Source organism: Oncorhynchus clarkii, chromosome 19, assembly GCF_045791955.1.
Source record: "Oncorhynchus clarkii lewisi isolate Uvic-CL-2024 chromosome 19, UVic_Ocla_1.0, whole genome shotgun sequence".
Taxonomy (NCBI): domain Eukaryota; kingdom Metazoa; phylum Chordata; class Actinopteri; order Salmoniformes; family Salmonidae; genus Oncorhynchus; species Oncorhynchus clarkii.
In genome coordinates this window covers 51,130,724-51,153,223 of record NC_092165.1, presented here as the reverse complement: position 1 = coordinate 51,153,223, position 22,500 = coordinate 51,130,724, and the positions used below count along the sequence as shown (strand labels likewise).

Below are 22,500 nucleotides of genomic sequence, written 5' to 3'. Positions count from 1 at the left end.
AGGGTGGAGGGAGGGAGAGAGAGGGTAGAGGGAGAAAAGGTGGAGGGTACAGGGGGAGAAAGGGTAGAGGGGGAGAAAGGGTAGAGGGGGAGAAAGGGTAGAGGGGGAGAAAGGGTAGAGGGAGGGGGAGAGAGGGTAGAGGGGGAGAGAGGGTAGAGGGAGGGGGAGAGAGGGTAGAGGGGGAGAGAGGGTAGAGGGGGAGAGAGGGTAGAGGGGGAGAGAGAGAGGGTAGAGGGGGAGAGAGAGAGGGTAGATGGGGAGAAAGGGTAGAGGGTAGAGGGGGAGAAAGGGTAGAGGGTAGAGGGGGAGAAAGGGTAGAGGGGGAGAAAGGGTAGAGGGGGAGAAAAGGTAGAGGGGGAGAAAGGGTAGAGGGGGAGAAAGGGTAGAGGGAGGGGGAGAGAGGGTAGAGGGGGAGAGAGAGAGGGTAGAGGGGGAGAGAGAGAGGGTAGATGGGGAGAAAGGGTAGAGGGGGGGAAAAGGTAGAGGGGGAGAAAAGGTAGAGGGGGAGAAAAGGGTAGGGGGGGAGAAAAGGTAGAGGGGGAGAAAAGGTAGAGGGGGAGAAAGGGTAGAGGGGGAGAGAGGGTAGAGGGGGAGAAAGGGTAGAGGGGGAGAGAGGGTAGAGGGAGAAAAGGTGGAGGGTAGAGGGGGAGAAAGGGTAGAGGGGGAGAAAAGGTAGAGGGTAGAGGGGGAGAAAAGGTAGAGGGTAGAGGGGGAGAAAGGGTAAAGGGTAGAGGGGGAGAAAGGGTAGAGGGGGAGAAAGGGTAGAGGGGGAGAAAGGGTAGAGGGGGAGAAAAGGTAGAGGGGGAGAAAGGGTAGAGGGGGAGAAAGGGTAGAGGGGGAGAAAGGGTAGAGGGAGGGGGAGAGAGGGTAGAGGGGGAGAGAGAGAGGGTAGAGGGGGAGAGAGAGAGGGTAGAGGGGGAGAAAGGGTAGAGGGGGAGAAAGGGTAGAGGGGGAGAAAGGGTAGAGGGGGAGAAAAGGTAGAGGGGGAGAAAGGGTGGAGGGAGGGGGAGAGAGGGTAGAGGGAGAAAAGGTGGAGGGTAGAGGGGGAGAAAGGGTAGAGGGGGAGAAAGGGTAGAGGGTAGAGGGGGAGAAAAGGTAGAGGGGGAGAAAGGCTAGAGGGGGAGAAAGGGTAGAGGGGCAGAGAGACAGGGGGAAAGAGCAGAAATAGAAAGAAGAATGAGAGGGAGAGATGGGCGCCTTAAAAAGACAGGAACTGAGAGAGAAAGAAACTGAAAGGGAGAGAGAGAGAGAGGTCTTGTCTGAGCAGGAAGCTGGATCAACACGGTTTTAATCCCACTGAAGTCCTTCTTTAGACCGGCACAGTAATAAGTGTCAGGAACCTGCCTGGTCAAGTCTCTGGAACCTCTCTGTCTTAGTTTGCCTTCAACAACCATGCTTTCACACTCATGTAATCAGTCTACCCGTGACAGAATCAACTTAGTCTTACAGCCCAGACACACCTACATGTAAGTGTATACACACACACACACACACACACAAAGGATAAACGTCACTCGACAGAATAACAAACAGCGGTCAAGTTTTGCAGATGCTCTTATCCAGAGTGACAGTCAGCTAAGGAAAGTGTCCCCACCACACAGCACGGCCATTGCTAGTAAAATCTTCTAGAATCGGAAAGCCTGTGGTGTGATGTCAGTGGACACTCATGTTGTTTCAGTGGTCGTGGAAATGAAAGACCGAATCCTCCCTTTAGGAACAAAGACAGAGTCCTCTCTGCTCCACTAGCCTGCTTGGCCTGGAGAACACAATTACCTTTTATATTCCATCCAGGAAACGTCTGCTTCAAACGGACCACTGAATGATGGAGGGTGGGCCTGAGGTTACAGACCTGTAAGAGAAGGCAAAGTGTGTGTATGCCTATGTTTGTGTGTATGTATGTGTGTGTGTGTTTGATGTTGAAATAGAATAAACTGCTCCACTGGTCGCTAATAGAGATCAGCTAGCATTACAGGCCAGTCCTGCCTCTCCCACTCCACATTAAGACCTGAGACTGCCAAATCACACTCACGCACACACACTCTGTGTGGCTGACCATTTCATGTTGTAAATCAAAGAATGCCCATAATTATACTCCTGCCATTTAAGGGGTGCTGAAAAGGGTGTATCCATTCTCCTGTCATTTAAGGGGTGCTGAAAAGGGTGTGTCCATTCTCCTGTCATGTAAGGGGTGCTGAAAAGGGTGTATCCATTCTCCTGTCATTTAAGGGGTGCTGAAAAGGGTGTGTCCATTCTCCTGTCATTTAAGGGGTGCTGAAAAGGGTGTATCCATTCTCCTGTCATTTAAGGGGTGCTGAAAAGGGTGTGTCCATTCTCCTGTCATTTAAGGGGTGCTGAAAAGGGTGTATCCATCCTCCTGTCATTTAAGGGGTGCTGAAAAGGGTGTATCCATTCTCCTGTCATTTAAGGGGTGCTGAAAAGGGTGTGTCCATTCTCCTGTCATTTAAGGGGTGCTGAAAAGGGTGTATCCATTCTCCTGTCATTTAAGGGGTGCTGAAAAGGGTGTATCTATTCTCTCTAATGTACTTGTCCTCTTGCTAAGTTGTGCACCGGGGCCTCCCGCTCCTTTTTCTATTCTGGTTAGAGCCAGTTTGCGTTGTTCTGTGAAGAGAGTAGTACACAGCTTTGTACGAGATTTTTCAGTTTCTTGGCAATGTCTCACATGGAATAGCCTTTATTTCTCAGAACAAGAATAGATTGACGAGTTTCAGAAGAAAGTCCTTTGTTTCTGGTCATTTTGAGCCTGTAATCGAACCCACTAGTGCTGATGCTCCAGATACTCAACTAGTCTAAAGAAGGACAATTTTATTGCTTCTTTAATCAGAACAGCAGTTTTCAGCTGCACTAACATCATTGAAAAAGGGTTTTCTAATGATCAGTTAGCCTTTTAAAATGATATTAGCTAACACAACGTGCCATTGGAACACAGGAGTGATGGTTGCTGATAATGGGCCTCTGTACGCCTATGTAGATATTCCATAAAAAAATTGCTGTTTCCAGCTACAATAGTCATTTACAACATTAACAATGTCTACACTGTATTTCTGATCAATTTGATGTTATTTTAATGGACAAAAAATGTGCTTTTCTTTCAAAAACAAGGACATTTCTAAGTGACCCCACATTTTTGAACGGTAGTGTAGCTTCAATAAGGACTGAGGGTATGAGATTCAATAAGGACTGAGGGTATGAGATTCAATAAGGACTGAGGGTATGAGATTCAATAAGGACTGAGGGTATGAGATTCAATAAGGACTGAGGGTATGAGATTCAATAAGGACTGAGGGTATGAGATTCAATAAGGACTGAGGGTATGAGATTCAATAAGGACTGAGGGTATGTATAATTCAATAAGGACTGAGGGTATGTATAATTCAATAAGGACTGAGGGTATGAGATTCAATAAGGACTGAGGGTATGAGATTAAATAAGGACTGAGGGTATGAGATTCAATAATGACTGAGGGTATGAGATTCAATAAGGACTGAGGGTATGAGATTCAATAAGGACTGGGGGTATGAGATTCAATAAGGACTGAGGGTATGAGATTCAATAAGGACTGAGGGTATGAGATTCAATAATGACTGAGGGTATGTATAATTCAATAATGACTGAGGGTATGAGATTCAATAAGGACTGAGGGTATGAGATTCAATAAGGACTGAGGGTATGAGATTCAACAGGGACTGAGTGTATGAGATTCAATAAGAACTGAAAGAGAAGAGAGGGGAGGAGGACAGCAGAGGAGAACAGCAGGAGCGGGGTATATAATTGAGTCCCACGCTCTCTTGCTCTTATATTAGCTCATCCTCCCCGAGCCCTCTGATTGGATTAGTGGCCCTGGGCAGTATGGCCATCCCTTTAATGGCAGCCATCTTTATGTCTTTAATCGATGTAAAACTCCTGTCGCTGTGGGCTTTCTTGACTCCAGCCTGCTAGTCTATGTACTGCTATCTGAGTCAGAGTGCAAGTGTTCCTCTCAGGCCTCCATTGAGGCCAGATTGGGCCCAGGCCAGACCACTCTGCTGTTGATTGGGCCCAGGCCAGACCACTCTGCTGCTGATTGGGCCCAGGCCAGACCACTCTGCTGCTGATTGGGCCCAGGCCAGACCACTCTGCTGCTGATTGGGCCCAGGCCAGACCACTCTGCTGCTGATTGGGCCCAGGCCAGACCACTCTGCTGCTGATTGTGGTACAGTGCCTTGTAAAAGTATTCACCCCCTTGGCTTTTTTCCTATTTTGTTGCATTACAACCTGTAATTTAAATAGATTTTTATTTGGATTTAATGCAAAGGTCATAGACAAAATTGGTGAAGTGAAATTAGAAAAATAGCTTTTCAAAACGGAAAAGTGGTGTGTGTTAATGTATTCACCTCCTTTGCTATGAAGCCCCTAAATAAGATCTGGTGCATCCAATTACCTTCAGAAGTCACATAATTAGTTAAATAAAGTTCACCTGTGTGCAATCTGAGTGTCACATGATCTGTCACATGATCTCAGTATATACACACCTGTTCTGAAAGGCACCAGAGTCTGCAACACTACTAAGCAAGGCGCACTACCCAGCAAGCGGCACTATGAAGACCAAGGACCTTTCCGAACAGGTCAGGGACAAAGTTGCGAAGTACAGAACATCTGTACACCCTGTTACTAGCCTGTTCAACCTCCCTTTCGTATCGTCTGAGATCCCCAAAGATTGGAAAGCTGCTGCGGTCATCCCCCTCTTCAAAGGGGGAGACACCTTAAACCCAAACTGTTATAGACCTATATCCATCCTGCCCTGCCTTTCTAAAATCTTCGAAAGCCAAGTTAATAAACAGATCACCGACCATTTTGAATCCCACCGTACCTTCTCCGCTGTGCAATCTGGTTACTAGCTGGTCATGGGTGCACCTCAGCCACGCTCAAGGTCCTAAACGATATCATAACCGCCATCGATAAAAGACAGTACTGTGCAGCCGTCTTCATCGACCTGGCCAAGGCTTTCGACTCTCAATCACCACATTCTTATCTGCAGTCTCAATAGCCTTGGTTTCTCAAATGACTGCCTCTCCTGGTTCACCAACTACTTATCAGATAGAGTTCAGTGTGTCAAATCAGAGGGCTTGTTGTCTGGACCTCTGGCAGTCTCCATTGGGGTGACACATGGTTCAATTCTCGGGCTGACTCTTTTCTCTGTATACATCAATGATATCGCTCTAGCCGCGGGTGATTCTCTGATCCACCTCTACGCAGACGACACCATTCTGTATACATCTGGCCCTTCTTTGGACACTGATAACTAACCTCCAGACGAGCTTCAATACAACTCTCCTTCCGTGGCCTCCAACCGCTCTTAAATGCTAGTGAAAATTAAATGCATGCTATTCAGCCTTTCGCTGCACGCACCTGCCCGCCTGACTAGCATCACTACTCTGGACGGTGCTGACTTAGAATATGTGGACAACTACAAATACCTAGGTGTCTGTTTAGACAGTAAACTCTCCTTCCAGACTCACATTAAGCATCTCCAGTCCAAAATTAAATCTAGAATCGGCTTCCTATTTTGCAACAAAGCATCCTTCACTCATGCTGGCAAAACTTACCCTCGTAAAACTGACTTTCCTACCAATCTTTGACTTCGGCGATGTCATTTACAAAATAGCCTCCAACACTCTACTCAGCAAATTTGATGCAGTCTATCACAGTGCCATCCATTTTGTCACCAAAGCCCCATATATTACCCACCACTGTGACCTGTATACTCTCGTTGGCTGGTCCTCACTACATATCTGCAGCCAAACCCACTGGCTTCAGGTAATCTATAAGTCTTTGCTAGGTAAAGCCCTGCCTTATCTCTGCTCACTGGTCACCATAGCAACACCCACCCGTAGCACTCGCTCCAGCAGGTATATTTCACTGGTCATCCCCAAAGCCAACACCTCCTTTGGCTGCCTTTCCTTCCAGTTCTCTGCTGCCAATGACTGGAACAAATTGCAAAAATCACTGAAGCTGGAGACTTATTTCTCCCTCTCTAACATTAAGCATCAGCTGTCAGAGCAGCTTATCGATCACTGTACCTGTACACAGCCAATCTGTAAATAGCACACCCAACTGCCTCATCCCCATATTGTTATTTATCCTCTGGCTCTTTTGTACCCCAGTATCTGCACATCTATCATCATCTGCACATCATCATCTGCACATCTATCACTCCAGTGTTAATGCTATATTGTAATTACTTCGCCTCTATGGCCTATTTATTGCCTTACCTTCCTACTCTTTTACATTTGCAATTGAGAATCTGTGGTATGACTTAAAGATTGCTGTACACCAGCGGAACCCATCCAACTTGAAGGAGCTGGAGCAGTTTTGCCTTGAAGAACTGGCACAATCCCAGTGGCTAGATGTGCTTATAGAGATGTGCTTATAGAGACATACCCCAAGAGACTTGCAGCTGTAATTGTTGCAAAAGGTGTCTCTACAAAGTATTGACTTTGGGGGGGGGTGAATAGTTATGTACACTCAAGTTCTGTTTTTTGTTTTATTTCACAATAAAAAATATATTTTGCATCTTCAAAGTGGTCGGCATGTTGTGTAAATCAAATGATACAAACCCCACAAAAATCAATTTTAATTCCAGGTTGTAAGGCAACAAAATAGGAAAAATGCCAAGGGGGGTGAATACTTTCGTAAGCCACTGTATTTACATTATCAACCCCATAAGGAGCTGGCACACTCCGGCAACTGTGTGTGTGACATATGGCTTTGTTTAGCCGTGAGTTTGATCTCTCTCCTGTCAACAGCAGGGGCCGTCTCCCTATGTCGCAGCTCAGAGGGACAGGTGTAGGCACACAGTGGTGATACACACACATAGCACGTACACATAAACACATGCATGCCCACACTCTCAATTCATCTACAGCTGGGTTATTTTGGGGTCTGTGGGTCAGCAGACTTGAATGCATCGCTCTGCGCACACAGACAATCTGGGTGTCAAACCACACACACATATACACAACATTCAACCAGAGTGTGTGTGAAAAGCACACAAACATACGGAAGATGTCAGTGCCCCTTGCCGAACCTGACACATTTAGCTAAAACCAGAGTTAATTTAAAAGCAGACAGAAGGGATGGGCTGTAGAAACGGGAAAAGGGAAGGAGGATAGAGGAGGAGGAGAAGGGGAGGAGGATAGAGGAGAAGGATAGAGGAGCAGGAGAAAGAGAGGGGAAGGAGGATAGAGGAGCAGGAGAAAGAGAGGGGAAGGAGGATAGAGGAGGAGAAAGAGAGGGGGAGGGGGATAGAGGAGCAGGAGAAAGAGAGGGGAAGGAGGATAGAGGAGGAGGAGGAGACAGAGAAGGGAAGGAGGATAGAGGAGGATAAGAGAGGGGAAGGAGGATAGAGGAGGAGGAGGAGAAAGAGAAGGGAAGGAGGATAGAGGAGGAGAAGAAAGAGAGGGGAAGGAGGATAGAGGAGAAAGAGGGGAAGGAGGATAGAGGAGCAGGAGAAAGAGAGGGGAAGGAGGATAGAGGAGGAGGAGGAGGAGAAAGAGAAGGGAAGGAGGATAGAGGAGGAGAAGAAAGAGAGGGGAAGGAGGATAGAGGAGAAAGATAGGGGAAGGAGGATAGAGGAGCAGGAGAAAGAGAGGGGAAGGAGGATTGAGGAGCAGGAGAAAGAGAGGGGAAGGAGGATAGAGAGGAGGGAGGACAGGCTGTGTGTGTTTGGTAGAGGATATCATGTTAATGACCATTGTACTCCACTGCTGATGGAGTTCTAATCATTCTGGGAGTGTTTACTAGAATGGCTAGATCTATAAACCAGATCACACTCAGAACTTTCATCTTTCATCTCTTCCTCTCCTGTGTGTGTGTGTGTGTGTGTGTGTGTGTGTGTGTGTGTGTGTGTGTCCATCCTACAGGTAAATCCTACACCATGATAGGTGGTGACGAGTCCATGCAGACCCTGGGGATCATCCCCTGTGCCATCTCCTGGCTCTTCAAACTCATCAACGAGAGGAAGGAGAAGACAGGAGCACGTTTCTCTGTCCGAGTCTCCGCCGTAGAGGTCTGTTACACTTATGGGCAACAGAGCTGCTCTGATTGGTCAAAAGACCAATTAGTGGTAAAAGATCAGAATTGGGCTTTTTAAGGGCCGGTTTCTGAGACTCAGATTAAGGGAGATTCTCCATGCATTTTTATCCAGGAGTAGTCTTAATCGGGGTCTGGGAAACCAATCCTTATTCTTTTGTGTACAAATGACTGAATTAACGGTATGCAATATGTATGAGATACTTGTTCTAGGTGTGAGGGATAGATGTAGAGTTCTGAGGGTGGTGTTCTATGTTCTAGGTGTGGGGTAAAGAGGAGAACCTGAAGGACTTGCTATCTGAAGTGGCGACAGGCAGTTTGCAGGACAGCCAGTCCCCTGGAGTCTACCTCTGCGAGGACCCCATCTGTGGCATGCAGGTAAGATGGCACTAGTCAACTTGTTAACTAATCAACTTAACCTTGATCGTCTGGAACAAAACCCTGCACGCCCTGCCGCCGTCCAGCTAACTAGTGTCATTATCTAGATGGCTTTGAGCTTTGACTTCAGCAACAGCTACTCTTCCTGGGGTCCATGCTGAACACAGAGAGAGACGATAACATGAAGTAACTCATGATGAATCCACAAGACTACAAGGAGAGCGACAGAGGTAGTCTGCTGAGAATCTCCCATGGTTGAGACTAGGAGAGTGCTGTGGCTCCTCTCGTGTTTTACTCTGCTGAGAATCTCCCATGGTTGAGAGTAGGAGAGTGCTGTGGCTCCTCTCGTGTTTTCCTCTGCTGAGAATCTCTCATGGTTGAGACTAGGAGAGTGCTGTGGCTCCTCTCGTGTTTTACTCTGCTGAGAATCTCCCATGGTTGAGACTAGGAGAGTGCTGTGGCTCCTCTAGAGTTTTACTCTGCTGAGAATCTCCCATGGTTGAGACTAGGAGAGTGCTGTGGCTCCTCTCGTGTTTTCCTCTGCTGAGAATCTCCCATGGTTGAGACTAGGAGAGTGCTGTGGCTCCTCTCGTGTTTTCCTCTGCTGAGAATCTCCCATGGTTGAGACTAGGAGAGTGCTGTGGCTCCTCTCGTGTTTTCCTGTGCTGAGAATCTCCCATGGTTGAGACTAGGAGAGTGCTGTGGCTCCTCTAGTGTTTTCCTCTGCTGTAACTAACTGTGGTGTTAAAGGAAACCCACACTGCTAAGGCAGCTGGAGGACTGTGTGTGAGGATGGCAGTATCAGACCTAGAGCACTGTAGTAGTATATTATGATATATCTCTGTGTGTCTACCCCCAGGCACCCGGCTCTGTTGTTTTAGCTGGCTGTTTTTCACCTAACACTGTCTCTATGGAGACACACACACACACATGCAGAGAGGCACACACATGTGCACGCTCATACACACAAACATATGCGTTTGTACACACGCATGCATGCAAGTGCTTGTACATACACAAGCACTTGTGCACACACATGCATGCACACACACACACATACACACACCTTATCTGTAGAGAAGAGCAAAACCGCAAACTTCATAAAAGAATCAGAACACTGCCAGCTAACCCACCAGTTATCTATCCCCCTGTGTGGATTGATCCTCAATTGGTGCTTTTCTCTTCCGGGTTGATTTAGCAACTATGCTTCATAATGGAGGAAGGGTGGGAGGTGGGAGGTGGGAGGGGGAGAGAGGGGAGGGGGGGGGGGCTCGTGAGCATGTGTGATTTGGCAGCCTTAGATCTTAATGTGGTTGTCAAACTGTGTTGCCCTTAGCTGGTATAGCTTTCTGCTCATTTAGGGATTATCATTGTGTCTTTTCTAAACATCAATAAGAGAAACAGACAGACAGGATTTTATCACCATTATGTTATATGTAGATGCGATTAGGGTGCGTTCGTGCGTGTGTGTGGTTATATGTTGATAGGATTAGTGTGTGTGGTTAAATGTTGATAGGAGTATTGTGTGTGAGACAGGGGTATCAGTGTAAACCCTAGCTAATCTGAGATAATCTCATGCTGTAATGATACCCCGCAGCAGTTTAGTGATAATGTGAGTCTCACTCTACAGACACTACACACTGCATCACACGCACGCGCACACACACACTTACACACAGAAATGACTGTTGTTTGTAAAATTAGTATTTTTTTCTCCTAATAGTGAAACCAAAGTCAAATTGACTAAAGAATGAGTGTCTTTTCTCACCTACTCTGTAATGTTCTTCCCAGCTCCAGAACCAGAGTGAGCTGCGAGCCCCCACGCCAGAGAAAGCAGCCTTCTTCCTGGATGCAGCCATAGCAGCTCGCTATAGCAACAGAGCTGACTCCGACCCGGAGGAGCATCTCAACTCACACATGCTGTTCACACTGCACATCTACCAGTACCGCATGGAGAAGACTGGCAAGGGAGGGAGTGAGTACTGCACACACACACGCACGCACACACACAGAGACACGCACGCACACAGACACACACACACACACACACACACAGACACACTTTAATGGACACGACCGTTCTTTATAATAGAAATAAAATAATGAAAATGTCACCCTAGACTGTACCGTCCCTACAGTACTGATTGATACTATATATTTATATATACTATATATTTATAGTTTAAAAAAATAATATAATCTGTGATGATTTGATAATAAACACAAACTAAAGACATTCATCAACGACAGCTAGGAGAGTGTGCTTCAGATCGCCTGTATCTCATCCTCTGCAGCTCTGGGCTCGTTTGAGTTTGTCTGTCGTGTCCCAGGTTGTCAGTGAGACTGTCTCCGTGCTAATTATACAGTGTGATGTCACGAGCCCTTTTGAGGGAATAAATAGTGTGTGATAGCGTAGTGAGATGCTTGATAACATGGCTAGGAGAATGTGTTGTTGGCCTGTACCAGCCCCATTTCTCCACGGCCGGTATAGGCCCGTGATCTATCTTCTTCTTCTTCTCACCGAGGAGATTGAATCCTCAAGGTAAATTTTACGGGTCAAATGGTGTAGTCGAGGGTCATACAGATGTAGGATCATAATTTGATCACTCTTTTGGAGTGTATTTGAGTTGTAAAAAAGCTTCTAAAGTTTGTAATTTCCACTTTGAAATTTCAGACTTGATTTGCCCTCACAAAGTATGTATCAGCTACTGTTACGCACGCCTCTATGAAGAGGGAACGCAACAAACACCCTGCTACAACTAAACTCTGTGAAGTGAAAAGGGTATGGACTGTAGGTGCGAGTAAGGATGACAACAGGCAGAATGTGGTACCGTTTTACAAGGACTTTATTCCTCTACACGGTAATATGGGGAAAAGGGGCTGGACGGAACCAAAGCAAAGAAAGTAAATCTCAAAGCCCCCCCCCTCTCCTATCTTACCTGCCTACCCACTACTTACCTAATTTAGCACCACCTGGTGCCCTAACCAAAATACAGGGTGTGGTCCGCCCAGGTCTTACCTAGTGTGCCTAGACAGTGAATATACTACGGGTATATGTATGCCCGCGGGCCTGTTGCCTAAGCACTCCCAAGGTGCCTTCCCCTTCTCCCCTGGGAACAAATGAAACAGAATATTAAACAATTTCACAAACAAACTAAGAAACAAAGGACATCAAATAAGCTCTACCTGAGCAACAAACTCACAGAACATACCAACTCTCAGCAATGACCTCCCAGCAAAATATCTCTAGCAAATCTCTATCACAAACAATCGCTCTGCTATGACCTCAGCAAATCTCTATCACAATCCCTACCTCCAAATCTCTCTCAGCAATCCCTACCTCCAAATCTCTCTAGCAAAATCTCTCAGCAATCCCTACCTCCAAATCTCTCTAGCAAAATCTCTCAGCAATCCCTACCTCCAAAATCTCTCTAGAAAAATCTCTCAGCAATCCCTACCTCCAAAATCTCTCTAGCAAAATCTCTCAGCAATCCCTACCTCCAAAATCTCTCTATGCAATCCCTACCTCCAAAAATCTCTCTATGCTGAACAGGACACTGGCTTTTATATAGCTTCAGATTGAATGGGTAATTGGAGACAGCTGTGTCTTGACGAGGGGGCGGGGTCAGCTCTCCAATTAGCCCTGGAGTCGACCAATCAGCTGCTTGAGGATTTCAGGAAGCCATTTCCTGAAATAAAACACATGCAAATACACAAACTACAACACATAAACTGGGGAACGTAACACGCCCACCACAAAAATTGCAAACCTAGTTTTGCAATAACAAAAGCCATCGCTTCCCCAGTTAGTAAACCCGTGATAGAGCGTCAGCAACCACATTCGCCGAGCCCTTCACATAAGCTATCTGTACATTATATCCTTGTACAATCAGAGCCCACCGCATAAGGCGGCGGTTCTGGTTGTACATTTGCTTCAAGAACACCAATGGATTATGGTCCGTGAAGACCATAACAGGCAAGGCACTGGAGCCCACATATACCTCAAAGAACTGTAAGGCAAGCAATAAAGCCAGCGTCTCTTGTTCAATTGTAGAGTATCTTGACTGACACGAGTTGAACTTACGGGAGAAGAAACTGACGGGCCGATCCACACCGTCTTCATCTTCCTGTAAGAGAACCGCACCCACCCCCACTATGCTAGCATCTACCTCCAACTTAAAAGGTTTGTCAAAGTTGGGGGCGGCAAGCACTGGGGCACTACAAAGTAGCGCTTTAGCGGACTCAAAAGCGTAGTTACAGTCCTTGGACCACTTGAATGGTACCTTGGGACTAAGCAGAGATGAAAGGGGAGCTACTACCGTTGAGAAATTCTTACAGAAGGTACGATAGTACCCTACCATCCCCAGGAATCTGCGCAACTGGCGGCGAGTCGTGGGAGCAGGAAAAGCAACAATTGCTTCCACTTTGCCAGTTACTGGGCGCACTTGACCTCGTCCCACTTGTTTACCTAAGTAAGTCACTGTAGCCTTCCCAAACTCACACTTGGCCAGATTGAGGGTTAAAGAAGCCTTCTCCAACCGCTGAAACACACTTTTCAAAGTGGAGAGATGATCAGACCAGGTAGACGAATGAATCACCACATCATCAAGGTAAGCAGTACAATTTGGCAGATCTGCAAACACAATGTTAACTAGCCGCTGAAAAGTAGCAGGTGCATTACACATGCCAAAGGGCATCACAGTGTATTGTACGAAGTTATCTGGCGTAACAAAAGCCGACATGTCAGAAGCTTGAGAGGTCAGAGGCACCTGCCAATAACCTTTTAACAAATCTAACTTACTAACGTAAGCAGCAGAGCCAATTCTATCAATACAGTCATCTAAGCGAGGTAGAGGAAAAGAATCAGACTTTGTAACTGCATTTACGCGACGATAGTCCGTACATAAGCGGGATGTACCGTCAGGCTTAGGAACAAGAATACATGGGGAACTCCAGGAGCTGTTACTGGGTTTTGCCATGTCATTCTGTAATAAATAAGCTACCTCACTTTTCATTACCTCCCTTTTCTTAGCATTAACCCGGTACGGATGCTGACGTATAGGAACAGCGTTCCCCACATCCACGTCATGTTCCAAGATGGATGTGCGACTTGGAATGTCCTGAAACACACTGAGAAAACTGTTTATCAATAGGATAAGATCCTTAGTTTGATCGCTATCCAAATGTTCCATTTGAGAGGGTAACTTCTTCAGCATCTCTGAATTACATAGACGTTCACCTTGCTGTAACGTATGGCGTAACTCCAACCCGTCCTCCTTATCCTCATCTAGGTCCCAGCCAGGCTTCAGCACCACCGCAGCCACACTGGAGACGGCGGGCTGGACCGGCTTACTTGAGGAGCTGTCGGGAGAATCGCACACATAATACGTTTTCAGCATGTTAACATGACACACACGGGAAGAACGCCTTCGATCTGGTGTCTTTATCACATAATTGGTGTCATTGATTTTCTTTTCCACCAGATATGGTCCAGAAAAACGTGCTGACAGAGATGAGCCAGGGATTGGCAACAAAACTAAAACTTGATCCCCTGGTGCAAATGAACGGCCAACAGCCTTTTTGTCATAATGCAACTTCATGCGTTTTTGAGACGAGGAGAGAGACTTTTTGGCTAACGCACATGCGGCGTGCAGTCTCTCCCGCATCTTACTGACATATTCCAACACATTTTTAGGGGCGCTACTGGGTGTAGGAGATAAGATATGCTCCTTCAAAACTTTAAGCGGACCCCGTGGGGTGTGTCCAAACACAAGGTCAGCAGGGCTGAACCCTAAGGACTCTTGTATCGTTTCCCTTATAGCAAATAGGACAAAGGGCACCCCCTCATCCCAATCAGTACTGGTATCCATACAATACTTGCGTAGCATTGCCTTCAGCGTCTGATGCCAGCGTTCTAGAGCCCCTTGACTCTCTGGATGATACGGACTAGAGACCTGATGGGAAATACACAATGTCTTTAACACATTTGAAAACAGTTTAGACATGAAGTTGGATCCCTGATCAGTTTGGATTACTTTAGGGAGTCCAAACGTAGAGAAGAACTTCACTAGTGCCTTCACCACAGTCTTAGCCGTTATAGTACGGAGAGGAATAGCCTCTGGGTATCGAGTAGAACTGCACATTATTGTTAGTAGGAGCTGGTTACCTGACCTGGTTTTCGGCAATGGACCTACACAATCAATTATCACTCTTTCAAAACGGTTCCCCCACCACAGGAATCGGGCAGAGTGGCGCTCGTGGAACTGTTTGATTCACTTTCCCAGTGAGTTGACATATGTGACATGTTTTACAAAATTGGACCACGTCAGACTTCAAACCTGGCCAGAAGAAATGACGAAGGACCCGGTTATAAGTCTTTGTGATCCCCAAGTGTCCAGACCACGCCTGGTCATGGGCGAGTGACAGCACCTGCTGTCGAAACGGTGTAGGAACAACCACTTGACACACTTCACTCCAGTCATTAATGGTGTCATGAGATGCCCATTTACGCATCAAAACTCCTGCTTCCATAAAGTAGGCGGTCTCTCTAGTTTTAGCTTCCTCAATGGAAATTACCGAAGCAAAACACTTGCGAAGACTGGTGTCTTCTTTTTGACATTCAATCACCTTATCAGGGGTGACAGACAAAAGAATGTCATGTAATTGGGGCACAATTTCGTTTTCCCCTGCCTTAGTTTTTACGGGGGTAAAAACTGTCGGCATTGCAGAAGGCATACTTGGGGCATTGTCTTCTACCTCAACATTCTCAAAAATAGAACTAGCCAAATCCACCACATCTCCTAGCTTGCGAGATTGTGCCCTTGTTAACACACAAGCAGGAAAAACATTTGGAAATTCTTGAACCAATTTCTCATCTGTAGTTCTGATTTCTGGATTGTCTACTACCTCTAACACAGGAATGACATTACCACCAGCAATATCATTCCCTAGTAGCAATGTGACTCCTTTTACTGGCAGTGTAGATACTACACCAACACGGAAACGTCCTGATACCAAGTCTGACACTAAGTGGACCCAGTGTAATGGTACAGGTACGGTTTTTGTCTCTATCCCCTGTAATATGACATGTGAGCCACAATACGTTTCAGGAGACCAGGGTAAAGCATCAGTAATGATTACTGACTGCGCCGCCCCAGTGTCTCGTAGGATTTGGATAGGCTTTTGATCAGCTTGTTCTCCTGTTAAGGAAACATAACCGGCAGAGATAAACGGAGCATAGACAGGATCCGGTTTCTCAAATGCTGAATCAACAACTCGATCCAATGGACGAGCCAAAGACTTGACTAAACTTTTCATTTTTGGGGACGGTGACAGGGACTGTTTCGGTTTATTTTTCAAAACTTGGCAGTCCGCAATCACGTGACCCTTTTGGTGACAGTAAAAACATTCACGGATTTCATGAAAAGGCTTAGGGTTGTCAGAGGAAAAGCGACCTGAACGAGGAACTGATGACGTAATCGTCCGGCCGTCAAAACGAGGTGCACCAAAGACAGTCTTGTGTGTCAAAGCATACTCATCTGCCAACACTGCTGCTTGGGCCAATGTCACCACATTCTGTTAATTTAAATGAACTACTATTCTATCTGGGAGGTTGCCTTTAAAGTCCTCCAACAGCATCAACTCCTTAATATCAGCAAAGGTGTTAGCTTTGCTGGCTGAACACCAGCGACTAAACAGATACTCTTTGTCCCTAGCAAATTCAACAAATGTACAGTGAGATGTTTTTTTGTGGTTCCTGAAGCGCTGTCTATAAGCTTCCGGCACCAACTCATAAGCCCGCAACACGGTAGTTTTAACTGTATTGTAGTGTAAACTGTCTTCCAGGGAGAGAGCAGCTACTACTTCCTGGGCTTTCCCAGACAATTTACATTGTAACAGGAGCGGCCAAACCTCGAGTGGCCAATGCAGCGCAGCGGCTACACGCTCAAACGCAGAGAAATAAGAATCAACTTCCGACTCTCGGAATGGAGGGACTAAAGCTATGTTTTTACTCACATCGAAGTGGGTTGGATGATGAGCAGCTTGCGGAGTCGCACTGGAGCGAGCGTCTAGCTCCAGTTGTCGGATCCTCACCTCCTTGTCAGCTTCTATTCTCCTAATTTCAAGTTCAAAATTCATTTGTCTCTCTTTATCTTTTTGCTCCATTTCTAACCGAGCCAGCCTGACCTTCAGCCTAGTAGTTCCATCTGAACGACCCGAAGCAGAAGATAAAGGATCGAATCGGGGCAATGTAAAAGGGGTACGAGGAACTCCTTCCTCCGCCCTGTCCTCCGACTTGGCATTGGAAGGTCTACCCGTCTCCTCTCCTTGCAATGAGAGAATCCGTTCTCTCACTAAACCCTCCCTGACTAGCACCAAAAGCTCAGCCTTTAGGGCTTTCTCAGGGACAACAAATCCATAATGGTCAGCTATAGCTATAAGGTCTACTTTACTAAACCTCACCAAACAATCAATAGAGGGCGCTTCAAAAAACTTGGAGATGGCTGAGGCAGCCATCTTATACAATGCAGTCTCCTGAACACCCAAACTAAACAAGTCATCCAAACTCACAACCCACCATCACACCTCAATCACTAACCACAGAGAGCTCAGAGCAGCAGGGTCCGGTGGGTTTAATGGAAAGATCCCGGATGAGCCCCCATTATGTTACGCACGCCTCTATGAAGAGGGAACGCAACACCCTGCTACAACTAAACTCTGTGAAGTGAAAAGGGTATGGACTGTAGGTGCGAGTAAGGATGACAACAGGCAGAATGTGGTACCGTTTTACAAGGACTTTATTCCTCTACACGGTAATATGGGGAAAAGGGGCTGGACGGAACCAAAGCAAAGAAAGTAAATCTCAAAGCCCCCCCCCCTCTCCTATCTTACCTGCCTACCCACTACTTACCTAATTTAGCACCACCTGGTGCCCTAACCAAAATACAGGGGGTGGTCCGCCCAGGTCTTACCTAGTGTGCCTAGACAGTGAATATACTACGGGTATATGTATGCCCGCGGGCCTGTTGCCTAAGCACTCCCAAGGTGCCTTCCCCTTCTCCCCTGGGAACAAATGAAACAGAATATTAAACAATTTCACAAACAAACTAAGAAACAAAGGACATCAAATACGCTCTACCTGCGCAACAAACTCACAGAACATACCAACTCTCAGCAATGACCTCCCAGCAAAATATCTCTAGCAAATCTCTATCACAAACAATCGCTCTGCTATGACCTCAGCAAATCTCTATCACAATCCCTACCTCCAAATCTCTCTCAGCAATCCCTACCTCCAAATCTCTCTAGCAAAATCTCTCAGCAATCCCTACCTCCAAATCTCTCTAGCAAAATCTCTCAGCAATCCCTACCTCCAAAATCTCTCTAGCTAAAATCTCTCAGCAATCCCTACCTCCAAAATCTCTCTAGCAAAATCTCTCAGCAATCCCTACCTCCAAAATCTCTCTATGCAATCCCTACCTCCAAAAATCTCTCTATGCTGAACAGGACACTGGCTTTTATATAGCTTCAGATTGAATGGGTAATTGGAGACAGCTGTGTCTTGATGAGGGGGCGGGGTCAGCTCTCCAATTAGCCCTGGAGTCGACCAATCAGCTGCTTGAGGATTTCAGGAAGCCATTTCCTGAAATAAAACACATGCAAATACACAAACTACAACACATAAACTGGGGAACGTAACAACTACAAAAATTATGACGCATATAATAATTTGCATTTCCTGATGCCGCATGATTATTCTCCTGCTGTAGCAAACTGGCTCACGTTAAGATCCTTCTGTACATCAGAACTCTTTCGTAACTCATTAACTGCCCTCCTCCACATCACAATTCATTTGGTCATAATGGTCTATAATGCACACATGAAAAGTCTATGTAGGAATTCTATGCAGTCAAAGTCAAATACATTTTTTCAATTTATAAAGCATTTATAGCTAAGCACGTAATACTAGTTAACTGTGCAGTTTGCCACTGTTCTATAGCACCAACATTAAAGGTCTATGAATGAATTCTATGCAGGGTCGTTCCATGTCATTTCAACAAACCATGACACCCACCATCTCAAATTGTTTTGAAATCGCTTCTGTAGTTAGAAACATAAGATTTGCATTCCTGCAATATTATTTTGTTTAAATATGATTTGGTCTCTGAGAAATTAAGCTAATTGATTGCTCCCAAATTTGCCATTTTAATTTATATTTTGTATAATATTCAATAAATATAGTACCTAACATCCGATTTGGACTAAACTTTTTACTAACAATGAGTAAGACATGAGGAATACAAATACATGGTCAGAATCCACCCACGGAACCCACACACGCCACGCTAATCCCAACCCAACAACGAGTATATCGTATCAGTTCTCTCTGTCTGACAAGTAGTATGTAGTATTGTTTCTTCATCTTTTGTAATGAATTCTCAGTGAAATTGGTGGTGTTCCCCCGTTCAGAGAAATGAGTCATTGAAGTTGTTAGGTTCATGTCCCATTCTGCATCCTGATATTACCTGGTTCTGACCACTAGATGGTGCTGTTCCTGTTAATGGCTGATATTTTTTTAAAGACCCCCCATTAACTTTTTTGCATTTGTGGCAGAAATCCAATGCAAATCAATGGTACCTATATTAGCATTTTCACACTTCATATTAGTACGTTTTACTCACTAAAATAGTTGTTGCTAGCTATGAGTCTGAAATTAGGAATTTAATTTGAATGCTTTGAATATTAGTCTTTGTTAAATCTATTCAAGAAAAGTAAAACTGGAAAATGTCAATAGTAGGATTCTTCGGCGATGTCCTCAGCAATTGTTTTCTGTGCTAGCTAGCTAACGTTACATCTGGGAAAATTGAAATAAATGTTCATATGTTCATGAAAATGTTCATAAAATATGTTCATATTTCCTTTACCATTCTGTGTTTTGTCTGTTATGAGGAATGTTTATAAATCCTTCATAAATGCTTTATAAATGGAAGAAAAGAGATGACAGTACATTGACCTCATAAAATTCATACATAGACCTTTAATGATGGTGTTATAGATCAGAGTAACAAACTACACAGTTAATTACCATGAAGTGCTTAGCTATAAACGCTTTATGAATGGGTCCCGTGTGGCTCAGTTAGTAGAGCATGGTGCTTGCAACTCCAGGCTTATGGGTTCGATTCCCATGGGGGACCAGTATGGGGGAAAAAAGGTATGAAAATGTATACTGTAAGTCGCTCTGGACAAAAATGTCAAATGCAATGGGAAAATGTGTTTGACTTTACTTTGACTGCATAGAATTCATACATAGACCCTTTATGTGTCCATTATAGACCAGTGTGACCAACTTAATTGTGATGTGGAGGAGGGCAGTTACTGGGTTTCCTAACACACTGTGAAATACAAAAAATATATGTTTGGCACAACGATTAATAATAATAATTAATATCTCTCTTGCTCACCCCTTTTTTCACTTCCCTCTCTCTCCTCCATCTCTTTCTCCCTCTCCTTCTCTCTCTCCCCCTCCCCGCTGTCTCCCTCTCTCCCCCTCTCTCCCTCCCCCTCTCTCCTCCGTCTCTTTCTCCCTCCCCTCATTTTCTCTCCTTCTCTCTCTCCTCCTCCCCGCTGTCTCTCTCCCCCTCTCTCCCTCCCTCTCTCTCTCTCCTCCCTCCCTGCCCTCTCACTCCCCCTCCCCCTCCCTGCTGTCTCCCTCTCTCCCCCTCTCTCTCTCACCACCTTCCCCACCTTTCGCTCTCTCCCCTGCCCTCCCTCCTCTCCCTCTCTCTCCAGTGTCAGGGGGTCGCAGTAGGCTCCACCTGATAGACCTGGGCAGCTGTGTGAAGGTGCTGGGAGGAGGGAAGGGCAGAGACAGCAGTGGTAGTAGCAGCACCACAGCAGCAGGGCTGTGTCTGTCTCTGTCTGCCCTGGGGAACGTCATCCTGGCTCTGGTCAACGGCAGCAAACACATCCCTTACAAGTACGTGTCTACTGTGGGGGGGTTGTTATATTAGGTTTCACTCTCACCAAAATCTGTCCAAAATAAACCAATGCATGGCCTTAACAATCATTTAATCTGACATGCATCCACTCACAAGCATACAGACATTCTACGCCACACGTCCCGCCTTTGGGACTCTCAATGTGGCGGAGACATGAGTATCTCATTATATACAGATCTCTGGACGGATCCGTTTTTATGCCTGCTATGTTAAGTTAGATACACACAGATCGCATGAGAGAGGAATGTACACAACATAACTACAAGAGGGACAGAAAGTATGCCTTATGTACTTTGAAGAACTAGTCAAATAATCTTGTCAGGAAGCTCTGCAGCACACTTAGGCTGGCTAGCTAAATAGCATGACTAAAGACAGTACAGTATGGGGAGTACAGATAATATTAGATGGTCTGGCTAGCTGACTGCTACAGCCTGAACTGAGATGAGGACTTTAAAGTAAAATATTAAGTAATCAAATAAAAAACAACTATTATTATTATTTCATATTTTTCTACTTATGTCTACCCAATGTGGACCTGACAGAGAATATTGAATATTTTGTATGTTTTGGCAATTGAATGTTCACCTTGAATTTCCATTAAAAAAACTCTAGAACCATTGTAATGTCATTATTTCCTAATGCATTTAATGTAAAAAATAAATATAAAATCAAAACATCGAAACCCTTATGATTTTCTAATAGTCGAACCAAAACCGAACTGACCTCAAAAAACACTAATCGCTCAACACTACTATGTATATGTGTGTGAGTATGTATTCATCTGTCAGTGTGTGTCACTGAGGACCTCTTGGAGGTGAGATTCAATGGCCTTACAATATCAGTCAGACACAGTTAGCTAGTTCTTTTTAACAGCTATTTCATACTAATATATAGGACTTGTGTAGAGACTTGGCCTTCCCTAAATAACCCTAACCTTGGGACTGAGTGGGACTGGGTCAGCTGCCGCTAGTGACTGGCTCATTAGGGATCTCTATGGCTGCATTTACCCAGGCAGCCCAATTCTGATCTTTTGCCACTAATTGATCTTTTAACAATAGTTAGGCAAAAGATCAGAATTGGGCTGCCTGTGTAAACGCAGCCTAGATATCCAACCCAATATATCACATCAATGTAATATTAATATTACTCTTTAAACATAAGAATAAAGTTGGGTTTAAACGTGCTAATGATTGTAGATATATTAATGAGACAGAAAGCTTAAATATGCAGATCATTCCACACACGAGCACCATGATTCCTGTATGCCCCTGCTTAATTCTGCATAACTAACAGGAATTCTATATTAATAATGTATACAATTACATTTTCTCTATGATCTGATCAGTGTGGCTTAATGCTTGCTGAAGGGAGAGAGAGAGAGACAGAGGGGGGGAGTGCAAGAACGAGGGAGAGGGGGGAGAGAGAAGGAGAGGGGGGAGAGAGAAGGAGAGTGGGGAGAGAGAGAAGGAGAGGGGGAGAGAGAATGAGAGGGGGGAGAGAGAGGGGGGAGAGAGAGAGGGGGGGAGAGAGAAGGAGAGGGGGGAGAGAGAAGGAGAGTGGGGAGAGAGGAGGAGAGTGGGGAGAGAGAGAAGGAGAGGGGGGAGAGAGAATGAGAGGGGGGAGAGAGAATGAGAGGGGGGAGAGAGAGAGAGGGGGGAGAGAGAGAGAGAGGGGGAGAGAGAGAGAAGGAGAGCGGGGGGAGAGAGAAGGAGAGCGGGGGGAGAGAGAGAAGGAGAGCGGGGAGAGAGAGAAGGAGAGCGGGGAGAGAGAGAAGGAGAGGGGGGAGAGAGAGAAGGAGAGGGGGGAGAGAGAATGAGAGGGGGGAGAGAGAGAGAAGGAGAGCGGGGGGAGAGAGAAGGAGAGGGGGGAGAGAAGGAGAGCGGGGGGAGAGAGAAGGAGAGCGGGGGGAGAGAGGGGGAGAGAAGGAGAGCGGGGGGAGAGACAAGGAGAGGGGGGAGAGACAAGGAGAGGGGGGAGAGACAAGGAGAGGGGGAGAGACAAGGAGAGGGGGGAGAGAGAGAAGGAGAGGGGGGAG

The 22,500-nt window shown here is 45.8% G+C and overlaps 1 protein-coding gene across 1 annotated transcript in view; it reads left to right on the top strand.

Moving 5' to 3' along the window:
* LOC139375356 (kinesin-like protein KIF26B) overlaps nucleotides 1-22,500 on the top strand; it is a 246,789-nt gene that overhangs the window by 145,762 nt on the left and 78,527 nt on the right. The window contains exons 8-11 of the mRNA XM_071117059.1: nucleotides 7,920-8,065; nucleotides 8,350-8,466; nucleotides 10,258-10,441; nucleotides 20,257-20,443. Of these exons, the coding sequence (XP_070973160.1) occupies nucleotides 7,920-8,065; nucleotides 8,350-8,466; nucleotides 10,258-10,441; nucleotides 20,257-20,443 (634 nt within the window). The remainder of the gene's footprint in view (nucleotides 1-7,919; nucleotides 8,066-8,349; nucleotides 8,467-10,257; nucleotides 10,442-20,256; nucleotides 20,444-22,500) is intronic.